Source organism: Phasianus colchicus, chromosome 21 (genome assembly GCF_987193195.1).
Source record: "Phasianus colchicus chromosome 21, bPhaCol1.hap1.1, whole genome shotgun sequence".
NCBI classification, from domain to species: Eukaryota; Metazoa; Chordata; class Aves; order Galliformes; family Phasianidae; genus Phasianus; species Phasianus colchicus.
Window position 1 is genome coordinate 3,311,887 of NC_143456.1, and position 12,245 is coordinate 3,324,131.

At 45.5% G+C, this 12,245-nt stretch overlaps 1 protein-coding gene across 1 annotated transcript in view; it reads left to right on the forward strand.

The window, feature by feature from the left end:
- The first annotated feature begins 222 nt into the window (after nt 1-222).
- Nucleotides 223-12,245, forward strand: part of CASTOR2 (cytosolic arginine sensor for mTORC1 subunit 2) — an 86,322-nt gene continuing 74,299 nt past the window's right edge. The window contains exon 1 of the mRNA XM_031591911.2: nt 223-653. Coding sequence (XP_031447771.1) covers nt 541-653 — 113 coding nt within the window. The 5' untranslated portion in view covers nt 223-540. The remainder of the gene's footprint in view (nt 654-12,245) is intronic.

Genomic DNA, 12,245 nt, shown 5'->3' on the forward strand with positions numbered 1-12,245 from the left:
AAAAAAAGAAAGGAAAAGGGAAGAGATAGAGTAACAAGTAAAGCTTAAAGTTTTACATTAAGAAGGAGAAGAAAAAAAAAAAAACACAAAAACGGTGAGGGTGGTTACAATGGGGCCGACTGGGCTCCGGGTCCCGCCCGCTCCCGTCCCGCGGCGGCGCGGACTCCAAGGCCCGGCATGCGGCGGGGCGGCGCGCATGCGCGTTGCGGCGGGCTTGAGTGGCAAGTTGTTTGTTCAGCGAGCCCAGCTGCTCGCCCCGCGCCGCTGCTCTGCCCGGCTCCGCTCCGCGCCCGCCCCGCAACTTCGGCACCCGCATCCCCGCCCCCGGAGCCGGGTAGGGGGAAAAGGAGCCGAGGAGAGGGGAGGAAAAAAGGAAAAGAAAAAAAAAAAAAAAAAAGGAAAAAAAAAACCGAAAAAAAAAAAAAAAACAACCACTACCAACAAGGCAGCGACAATAACAGCACCCCCCTCCCCCTCCCCATTCAAAAACACAAAATAAACCCCGGGGATAGATGAACTACAAATGAGAAAGAGGAAAAGATGGAACTGCACATCCTAGAGCACAGGCTCAGAGTGGCCAGCATAGCCAAGGAGAGCATCCAGTTGTTTACCTATGGATTAATCAAACTTGCTTTCCTGTCCTCCAAGACGAGGTAGGTGCCGGGGATGGGATCCGGGGGGCTGTCCTGGCCGGGGGGGAATTTGGGGGGGGAACAGCCCCTATTTGCTGAATGGGGCAGCGTGCCGTGGTGGGGGCAGCCCCGTCCTGCTGGGTGCGAGGGGGTGGGGGGAACCCGGTGCTGTAAGGGTGGGGGGCTCTCAGCTTCCTGCGAGGGTCACCCTCACTGCGATGGGGCGGGGGGCTGGGCTGGGGGTACCGTGGATTTAAAGGGGGTTGGGAGGGGGGGGGGTGTGAGGCAGCCCCCGAGGCGGGGGGCTGAAGCCGGGGGGCAGCTTCCTTCCGTAGGGTTTGGGGGGGGTTAGCGGCTCGCTGGGTGCCCCCCGCAGCGCTCTGTCCCCGTCCCAACCCGGGGCTCAGCGCTGGATTTGGGGTCCCGCAGTCACGTCGGGGCGGCCCCGTGGGGTCCCATTGCTCGGCCCGGGCTGGGAACAGGTGGGGGGGCCGAACAACAAAGGACAACAGCGGCAGCAGCGGGAGGAATGGTGCTGCTTTTTATCCTTTTTTTTTTTTTTTTTTTTTTCCCTTTCCTTCCCCCCCACCCGGTTGTTGTTGCTTGCAGCACTTATTCCAAAAGCCGTGTTTGCCTTACGAGCGCTGCCAAATTGGTGGATGGATGGGGGTGGTGGGATGGGAGGGGGGTTGGGGGGAAATTCTCACCTTGCACTTGGTCTTCTATAAAACCCGTGCTGTTGGGATAGCTTTGTGGAGAGAGAGGAAAAAGAGAAAAAAAAAAAAAAAAAAGGAAAAAAATGTAGTGGAAGGCACCGGGAGGAATTTTCCTTTTTTAGAGGAAGGAAAACCCCATCGCTCTGCCCGGTTCCTTGCACGCATTTCAGCGCCTGGGCCTTCCCCAGCAAAACAACTGGAATTGCAAATGCTTCTTCTCGTGGCTTCCCTCGGCTGGTTGACTTTGTGGCTCTATTCAGAAAGAGGAATGGCAATGTAAATAATACAACCCGAACTCTTCTTGCTTTTCCAGCCTGGTAATTAGTATTTCAGCTTTCTCCTCAGATTGCATTCTTGTGACGAAGGTGGGAAATTTTCTTTGGCAGCGGGACAATAATAAATAGCTAATAAATTTCCTTTTTATTCCTGAAATTGTTTTAGCCCGAGCTGTAATTCAATCCTCTCCCTGCAATAACGCTCACGGATGAATGGATCTATTTGTGGTGTAATTTGATTACGGTCCCTTATCTTCCAGCTAAACTTCATGCATTGAAATCTCACTCTGATTTGGGGCTCATCCCATTCGGTTCAATGCTGTGCAGTGTGTGAATATCAGCTCCTTGTTTACTGCCATCCCTGAGTGCTCCACGGGGTACCCAAAGCTCTTCAGGCTGATATTGCTCTTTTTCATGTGTTTTTTCATTACTTATTGAAAAGTGGTTGCTGATTAGGGGATGAGTGGGGGGGTGCTAATGCATAAAGTATCACCATTCACGTCAGCAAGGAGACCTTTAAACCTGTCTCTTCTATTGCATGGGCTGGGTATTGGTGGGGTATTGACTTATTTGTGTATTTCAAGTTCACGGCCACTTTTGCTTGGTGTTAAATTCATCTCTGGTGTTGGAGAGGGGTCAGGGCAGCAGGCAGTGTTGATCCAGGTGTGCCATCCCCTCCTGCACGCAGCACTTGGATCAGAGCTGTGCCTGGTTGCTGCTATGGGCTCCGAGCCTTTCTGTGCACACAGAGCACCACCAGCAGTTCCGTGGAATCTCACTGGTCAGGAAAAGCAAACTGTTTGTGGAAAGGTTTTGCTTGGCTTGGGAAGCTTGTGTTTATTTCTCTTCTGCTTGGTTGGTTTTTTTTAGAGGTTTAGGAGAGAGGAGGGAAAGCTGGTGCTGCTCTTGGGACAGCGGGTTGTACCACGTGCAGATGGGATGCCCAGCCCATAGGCTGGTGGTGTGAGAAGGGTGGAGGTCTTCAGTGCACCAGATCCCCCCCACTTCTTTAAGAAGTGCCCTGGGGATGGCAGCTTACAGCAGGGCAACTGTCCCCTCCTGAGCACCCTGCCTGAAAAGGACCTGGGAGTGTGGGAAGGGAAAGGAGAGGGTGCCCTGTGTCCCTGCTGCTCTTTTCGGGTGAGGTTTCAAAGTTACTTACTTTCACCACCGATGCTTTTCCCATTGAGACCTTAAACAGAGTGTTTATCTGTGCCCATGGGAGATAATGATCTGTGGGATGGATGCAATCCAGAGAGGTGGCAATGACATCGCTGGTATCCTTGTGTTAGGAAACGCTACGGTTTTACAGAGCCTCTTACTTCTGAGGGGTTATCTGGGAGGAGTATTGGAATCTCTTTCACATTCTTACACACTAAGGAGAAGGGCTGGAACAGATTTTAAAATCTTGAATGTTTTTCTTGATCCTCTCGGGAAGGAGCAGTAACAAATACCCTTCTCTTTAGTTGGCCTTTCACCACTTTGTCTGCCCCTGTTCGTGTCACGAGCCTTTTAATTTAGCTTCTGTTACAACAGCAGTATTTTATTCAATTTTTTTTATTATTATTTTTTGCACAAAGAACAGCAATTTTGGAACGGTTCCGATGGCCAGAAGCAAGAAAGCAGTTAACGAGGTGAAGAGGTGAGAGCAGCAGTGAATAAAGCAGCGGGGCTGAGCGGAGCTGCAGGAAAAACAGTGAATCATAACTTTGCATTTTATGCAAAGGTGCCTTAAGACAGGTAGCCCGGTGGTAACTGATAGTGAAACTCCAGCTTAGTTGTGCTGCTAGTGCTCTGCTTGTGCAAATGAGCACAGATCTATTGATTGTAGCTCTGCCGGGCACCCTAGTGGAGGATCTGCTCCATGTCATTTGTAGTTGCATACTGAAATTTGCATCTATCTCATCTTCTTTGCTCTTGCTCTCCTCTTGATCCTCGTAGTGCTTTACTGTGTTTGACTTGAGAGTTCCTCAGTGCCAAGGATCTCCAGCCTGTTCCGAAGGTGTGCATTGAGTTGCTGGGTGTCAAAACACTTGTAAGGACATCTTTGCCCCATCCCTGCAGGCATTCAAGGCCAGGCTGGATGTGGCTCTGGGGAGCCTGGTCTGCTGGTTGGCGACATTGCACATAACAGGGGGTTGAAGTTAGGTGAGCATTGTGGTCCTTTTCAACCCAGGCCATTCTATGATGATTCTATGATTCTCTTTTTACTACATTAATTATGAATGGAGAAGGAGGACTTGGGTAGCTCTGAGCCACCAGCATGTGTGGTAAGGAGGAGTAAAGAGAGCATGACCTTCTCTTTTGGGTTCATAAAAATGTGCATGGAGAGTTCGAGTCCTGGAGAGCAAAGTGGGGTTGGGGTTCTTCCAAGCACTGTGTCTGTATAATATAATTAGCCTCTGTTTGCTGGTATCTGGGTAATGCTGTGATGGACTGTTGATCATCAGGAGTCAATGAGTTACCAAGCAGCCTGCCCTCTCTTGGTTCCACTAATATAATGCTTCGGTGGTAACCAAGGAATTACAGTACCTGAGAGAGAAAGGTATCCCTTAAGGTCTAATGATGGTGAGTTACAGCTAGGATGAAGTTGAGTGCAGTGAGAAGTGAGGAATGATAAACATGCAGAACAACCTGGATTTTCTTCCGTCTTTGAACAAGCAGTGGAACCAGGTTTGTTATTCTTGCTAAGTTTGTGACAGTATTTTTGGTGATCTGTTCTTTTTGCTTGCTAGTGTGTAAGAAACTGACACTGCTATTGAGAAACAACGTGGTGTTGCTATTAATATGAGTGTTTGTCATTACCTGATCACTTGCTTGCTGCCCAGGTGCCCTAAAATCAGAGGTGCTGTGATAAAGGTCCACTTTGGGTTTCAAAGCACGAAAGGACAAACAGATGTTTAAAATCTGTGCACTGTCTGAGGTCAGTTCAGGAGATCACCAGCCCTTTCCCTTTCATATAAGCTCAGCTAAATGAAAGGAATCTGTGCCCCTTATATAAAGTGCAGATCCGTCTGCAATGTGAAGTGATCTTCTGGCAAGGATGGGTTGCTCCTGCTATTAAAACCCCCTTCTCTTGGCTTGTGCCATTCAGTGTATCAGAGGAAGGCCACTGAATAAAGGCTTTGGAGGTGTTCTCTCACCCAAAGCAGGTTGCTTGTGTTGTGGCAAAGACTCCCAAAGGACTTGAGTTGGGTTTTATTTGATGTGGTTGCTGAGGTTTTGAGCCTTTCTCAGCCCCACCTGTTGGCCATCTGCTATGGAAATATCCACACACTGTTGTCCAGATGCCCTGGGAAGCCTTAAGCTACCTGCCTGCCTTCCTATAGCATTCCCATATATGTGTGTGGGGTGCAGAGCTTGCTGGTAGGCAGTCAGCATCATAAGAATCCAATGGATGAGAAGGACAGAATAGATAGTTTGTATTGGAGCCTCGTGAAGGGCATAAGCTCTTGAATTGTGCATGTCCTTCGTTTTGTGTTCCGGGCTGCTGGGTGTCCTCACTGGGCTGTGAGGACTCACTATTTTAATACACTGAACCTTTTAAAGAGCAGGTTTCCTTCCTGGTGGTCTCTTATTGTTCATCTTCAAATGCTGTTATTATTTCCCTTTCTTTCCCTCCCCTGGTGGGGAGGCTGCCTGGTGGGGCCCTGCTTTGTTTTCCTCCTTCCCTGCCATCCATCCCAGTGAACCAAATGAGGTTCCAAAGGCAGAACAGCAACTCTGGATCAAACCACAACCAGGCTGCTCCTGGTTGTAGTGGGGTGGTGGTTGTTCCTCGTTTCCCATGTTAAGCTGTTTCCATCCTTTGGTAGAGATATTGCACGGACACAGTACATCACTGAGGTACAACCCTCATGCCCACCAATGTTGAGCTGAGAAATATATATAAAAAAAAAAAAAATGGGGACAAAATATCTATCTTTTGCTACGTACCTCATCAAAACTCCCTTCAGCTGAGTATTTATTACTTTAGGATGGAAGTCAGTATTTAAATGGAAAATGTGGCTTTCATTAATTCCTGGATGGCTCCCTCTGCAATCTCGGTGCTTCAGGTCTGTTAGGGTAAGTGTGACAGCTGTGCATTTGTCATCCGGAAGGAGCAGTCGAGTTGTTCATTAACACAATAGTTTGAATCCACAGGCAGTTCCTACCACTGAGTTATAACTTAAATTAGGCCCCGTTTGATGGCTGAAACTATTTGACAATGCCTTGCTTGTGCTCTATAAATACGTAAATCTTTCCACTTAATTCGACTTTTTTTTTTTAATCTGTTGAGCACACTACCTCATTTATCTCATACACAACTCCTTAATCGTCCTGCATGTTTTAATGCGTGTGGACAAGGGCTACAATTCCTTTTTTCAGGGGAAAACAGTGCGGATTTGTTCTTTTGTTTACTGCAAACTCCAGAGTAAACTCCAACTCTGATCTGCTGATAGCTGAGGGCTGGTGAAGAAAGGATTATACAACAGGAATCTGAGGAAATAACTCCATTCATTGCAGCACCAACAGAGCAAAGCCTGTAAGTTGCAGTAACCATCAGTGCTTGCACTGGATGGTGTTAGCCATCTTTCCAACCTTAATGATTCCATGCTTTCAGAGTGAAAAAGATCACTCCCCCTGAGCTCAGCTTGGGTTCATAGAGCTGAATAGAAGGTGTAGTTGTTGGGAGAAAGAACAACAGACAAAAATGATGGCACGAAAGAAATGAAGATTGATACAGCCTTTTTTGTGACTGTATGATCCCCTGTTGCTATTGGACTTACTGTGCAGCGTTCTGCTGGGCTGACTGTGGAAATAAAGAATGATCTCATTTTCCTGGTCTGATGTATAACAAACATTTCGTATGGGTTAATAACTTATTTGGTTTTTTTTTATTTCACATCCTATTTAAATATGCCTAAACTTCTCACCAACCAGGACTGACTTCCTTGCTTTGATTAAATATGTTTAACTGGAGGTTAATACCATAAAGTATTTCTGACCTGCTGTTTGGAGGGCTCGCTGCAGTAGTGCTGCTGAGCACAACGTTGGCACAAGGAAAAGATGAGTGGTGAGTCTGTTTGGTGACAGCAAACCATTTGTTAGTCTTTGAGGGACTTCTGAGATACACTTGTATGGGCATGGCTGCATTGCTTGGAGGCCAAGTGCTTGTTTTTCAGACCTTTCTGGTCCAGTTCAGTTTCATTAATGTGATGGAATTGATGCTTTTAAGATGCATGTGCTATTGTTGTCTGGTGCTTGTAGGGATATGTAGGCTGTTAGTGTTGGTAGGAAGTCCTTGACCCAAATACTTCCAGTACAAACTGTTGATTAAGTGGGAACCCAGCCCTTTCAGAAGTCTGGATGTGTGGTTGATTAAGATATATCTGTAAAAGAAATTTCTTTTCCTTCATTCACAATGTGTTAGCATCTCCATCAAAGAGGATGCTGGGGATGTCGTAAGGAGTCGCAGGCTATGCAACGTAAGGACAGATTAAAATGCAATCTTGGGATGTTATATGAAATATTGAAATATGTGAATTTAAAAATAAAAGACGCTGGGGGAGCTTCTAAAGCTTGGAAGGGAAAATTTACAGGTTTTAATACGGATAGGACAGTTAAAATGGAGGTGTGACTTTCTTCCCATCCTTTTCTGTTCAGGCTTTATGGAAGCACTGTGTCAGAGAATCTGGGTGATGATACGCTCTGGTTTTGGTGATGCCTGAACACTTATCCTACTTTTGTGGTTAAAAGTTGTGTGTTCAGCACTGTATTATGTCACAGAACATACCCTGACATACAGAGGGAATTGGTTGCAGTTGACTTGGAGACCTTGATGGAAATGGCCTGTGTTAATCTTCCCTAACATTCGTAGTTTTTATTCCTTTTCCTAAATAAAGATTGACTCTCCTCTATTGATAACCTCTGAGGCGCTCGCTTGCACATAAATACGGTCTCAGCAAAAAGAAAAAAGATTGTTCTTAATAATGAGAGATACTCTGTATGCATCTAAGCAGCTGTATGCATTTACATAGATTTACTCAGTCTTTATTTTTTGAAAGTGATGGATGACTTATTTATTACATGATTAATCTTTCAGTTGTGATCTTTTTCGAGCAGCTTTTGGGTGGAAATTGAAGCTTGAGTTTAATGGGGTAACAAACAAGCATTTTCATTTGCTGTTTTTTAAGTAATAAACAAAGGCAAATGTGCTGAGCGCTTAGAAAAATATCTGAACCTATTTAGTGTTGATAGCTAAGCAATTTAATGTGATCCGTACTGAACAAACTGAACTGACAGTGACTTGGGACCATGATGTCAAGACGTGGGGCGGTCGGTCTCAGCTGCCCACAGAGTGGGAGAGGGGGAAAAGCAAACAAACAAACACCGACTTGCTTGCATTTTCAGTTCCTGATTTGTTTCTCAACCTGGAATGAACCAGTGATCGTTCTGAACTAAACTGAGTAATTAGCAATGAGAAAACATTCTCTTTGCAGAAGATGCTCTCGCTGTCAGAATGTGGCTTATTGCGTAAATGGACTGGATCCAGTTGCCATGTCACCCATTCCTCCTCAATTGCCTCGTTACGTGTGCTGTGCAGTTTCAGCAATAAATACACTTCCTTTGACAATTCTTATTCTTAAAGCCTCGGATGTCATCGCCCCAAAAATGACTTCAGGTATCTTCAAATCAGACGCGTTGATGTTAAAACGAAATCATACTTTTGTTCTCAAGTCTTAACTGAAGTGGGCAGGTTAGAATTAACATCTCACCACTGTGGAGATAAATGTAGGACAGATTATGATAGACTGAGATGGTGTGGCTCTGGATTTTGTCCGGTTCAATCTTGTACCTGAAGCCATGCACGTGGCTTTGCTATTTTTTGTGTTGTGTTGATCCTCCGGACATCACAGCTCCTTGCTCTGCTGGCACTGTTTTGTATCCCATATAATTTGTGATTTGATGCCTTGGTTAAACAGGACAGAGTGTTTTTTGAAGTGAGGTTATGTGACCTCTCAGCTTTGGAGAGATCCCTCAGTATGGAGGAATAACTGCTGTGTTGGTTTATTGGTCCTTTTTGTTTCCTTGTGAGCATTTTACTCCAAACTGCATATTGGCTCACACTGCTTAAAGGGAAGAAAGAAGGAGGAGAAGGAAAATTTAAAAAAAAAAAAAAAAAAAAAAAGCAGAAGTTTGAGCAGCCTTAAGCCTGCTCTGATTTAAACAAAGTAGAAGCCAAAAAATTCCATAGCTGGATAACAGCAGAGCTGGCCTTTGGAAAGGGCACGTGCTCATGTATCAGCACAGGCATGGAATTACAGTTTTAGGAGTGTTAGATGGATGTATGAGGCCAATGGAGCCTCTCCAACCCAGGCCTCTTCGTGGAAGTTTGATTTATGTCTTTGATATAAGTAAGGGAAAGTATTAGATTGGCCTGGAGTCCAGCTGTCCCCTGGTTTGACTCAGCATACAGCACTGTGGATGCTGTGCCCTGGTAACTCTTGTGCTGTCATAGGCCAGAAATCCTCCTCCTTTGCACAGGAGTGTGAAATCAGCCTGGAATGACAAATATAAAAAGACTTTGTGCATCCTGGACCCGTTTGAATGGCTTTGTTCATTCAGATGGTGGCTGAACTGTGATTTCCGGCAATGATTTAAATATGAAATAGTCTCAAAACAATATGGTTATCTATTAGCTCCTAATGGGCTCGTGAAGCAGTGTATTTTCAGTGGGTGTCTCATTATGGAAGTGATAATGACCTACTTACTGGGAGGGGGTGGGGAGGGGAAAAAGTCAGCGATGACAAATAGCAGGTATGTGTAAAATGTTTCGTGTCAGATTGGTGTCCTTCTGCGATACACTTGTACATCAGCATATGCTTCATGTTCATTTTCTTCTGTGTTCATAGTGTATCACGTTACGTACATCTGTGGCTGTTAATCCATGTCTGAGAGCCTTCTGTGCCACGTTACTGCTGCTCACCTCCTTTGGGCTGGAACATAACTGTGTGCTTCCTTACTGTTTTATAGGCAAACACTCAGAGCAGGTACAAGCTCTGCCTTTGGAATCATAGAACAGAACCATAGAATTGCTTGAGTTGGAAGGGACCCCAAAGGTCCAACTCCCTGCAGTGCACAGGGACACCCACAGCTCCATCAGTGCTCAGAGCCCCTCCAGCCTGACCTCGGCTGTCTGCAGGGATGGGGCACCCACCTCTGGGCAGCCTTTACCTTTCACGGTCCTATAGGTGCAATCTGGGTGCTGTTGTTGGATGAAATTCCCAGCCCTGAGACAACAGCTCCCACCTCCAGTGTTGTGGAGGTTGCTGTTAACTTGCTGTGATCCAAGTTCAGGGGATTGAGAAAAGGAAAAAAGGCACCTTTTGAAGGCAGCTCGTTTGGGTTAGGTTTATGGCACGGGCCCACAGAGGTTGCTGTAGTGCAGCCATGGGTTAGTTAATTTTAAGAAATCATTGTTGGAATTTTTAACCTTTATTACAGATCAGATGGTTAGATCATCTTGTAGGGATAAAATTAACATGTGAAGGTGTGAGTAATGTAGTAATGGCTCTTCCAAACTAATAGGATAGACACAGCTTACACGTATTACTAGTATGCTCTGAATATTACATTTGCTCCTTTTATGTTTTTAATTCCAACAGTAACACTTTTTTCCTTTTACTTGTCTTTGAAAGAGCTCAGTGACAGGAATAGAACAGTTCCTGGATTCAAAATAGAGTGGTACTTTTCCCTTGGCTTGTTTAAACATACGACGGATTATGTATTCCTTCCAGGATCAGCACAGAGAAAAGGACAATGAAAGAATTTTGCACTGTTCCTTAAATGAGTCTTCCACGAAGCAGAGCTTAAATTGGGTTGGAACCTTTTAATCGCTTGTCGAATGTACACAGTGTCAAGTTTGCTTCCCACTTAATGTTCACTTTAGATCAAATCTAACATGAGTTACCTGATGCAGTATTGTTGGAGGCCAAAGCACTTGTATCCTAAGGCTCGCTGGGGGCAGTGGGCCATAGATTCTGCAATACCTGCTACTGTGGGAGGGAAAGGATGCTTAGGGATTTCTTAATAATCACCTTCTGGACAGACACATGGCACACTGACAGCTTTCCAGTGCACAAGCATGGTAATGATGTGCCAAGGTTCATGGTGCTTCATGCAGAAGAGAGCAAAGATGCCTTGCTGAGAATTAGTTGGGTTAATCAAAATGGGAGTCCGTGCTTTTTGGTGGGAGAGGTGAAAGCCATGCTTCCACTTTGTATCAGCCACTTGAAACCCCTGTTGTCCTGCTGCCCCTGCCTTCATTTTGCCCTTTTCAGGCCCTGGTTTTTCTGGGTTCACTAGTGAAAGCATGCTCTGTTGTTTGCCTATATGTTGAGTTGAAAGATGTCCATCTGAGCTGCCAGTAATAACAGCAGTCTTCCTGAACGTCAGAAAGGAAACAGGAATGTACTTGCACGAGTGTGCTTGTGTATGTACGTATTAAAAAACCACACGTATGTAAGCGTGCATATAAAATACATACGTATATATGTTATTGCACAGTCAGAGCCCCCTTTTAATAGGAATTGCCTCAACTAGAAACGAGAGCTTGTGCTGACAAACAAAACCACATGCTTTAGGGGCTCTAATAGCTGTGCTTCAGGATGGAGGACGTCTCTCTTCCCGATCCCCTTCAGCTGACAGCTGCTACGGCGGAGGCTGAATGTGAAGAATACATTTTCAGGCTGTATCCTGGGCGCTGGGAAGGCTGTGGAGCTCAGAACAATAGCAGAATGCGGAGCTGCCAGCAGGGAGTCTGAGTGGACAAGTATAATCATGCACCGCTCAGCTTTCAAGGAAATTACAGTTAGTGCACTGACTTGCTCATAATAGCGACGCATTGTTTGGCTTAATAACTTATCAGCTCTCCAGGAACCAGCCAGCGATCACTGTCATCATACCCTGCTAATCATTCTGTTCCCCGTCTGCCCTGCCATGAACTGAGGACCTGTCACATCACCTAGAAAACTGGCAAATTGAGCACACTGTAATTTTTTTTTTTTTTTTTTGCTCAGAAAGAACAATATCGCCCACCTTTTTTGTTCTTTTTTCTGTCTCGGATGTGATTTCACATTTAAGGGGATTTTTTTGTTTGGTTTTTGTTTTTTAAATGTCAGGTTAAAAGCCTGAGCTTGAAAGGACGTCATCAGATTGTGTTGTGGTGGTGTTTTTTTTTTTTCCCCCCCATCTGTAAAGCCTGTGTTAAATTGCTCTTCTTTGTAGTAACTACCGGGGAACTGAATCTGAAATCTGCTTTTTTATGAACAGTGCTTTTCTGTAAAGCATTTGGTGTGGAGGGGCAGTTTTCTGTCTGCAGTGCCTGGACTTCTGTCTGTCACTGGTAAGCAGCTCTATAACAGCAAAGAGTGATTATCCCTGCTACAAAACATGGAATTTAGGCACAGGAAGGTGAAGTGATTTACCCCCAGGCACGCAGGCAGAAGCAGGCTGGTGTGAGTCCTGCTCCCAGTAGGTCGTATATCCTCCCTGAGTGCATTGGCTCCTTGTCAGGGCTGTTTGTCAGCAGCCAGCAAGGAAGGAGCTATTTCTGAGCGTTTGTTCCAAAGGAACAGTGG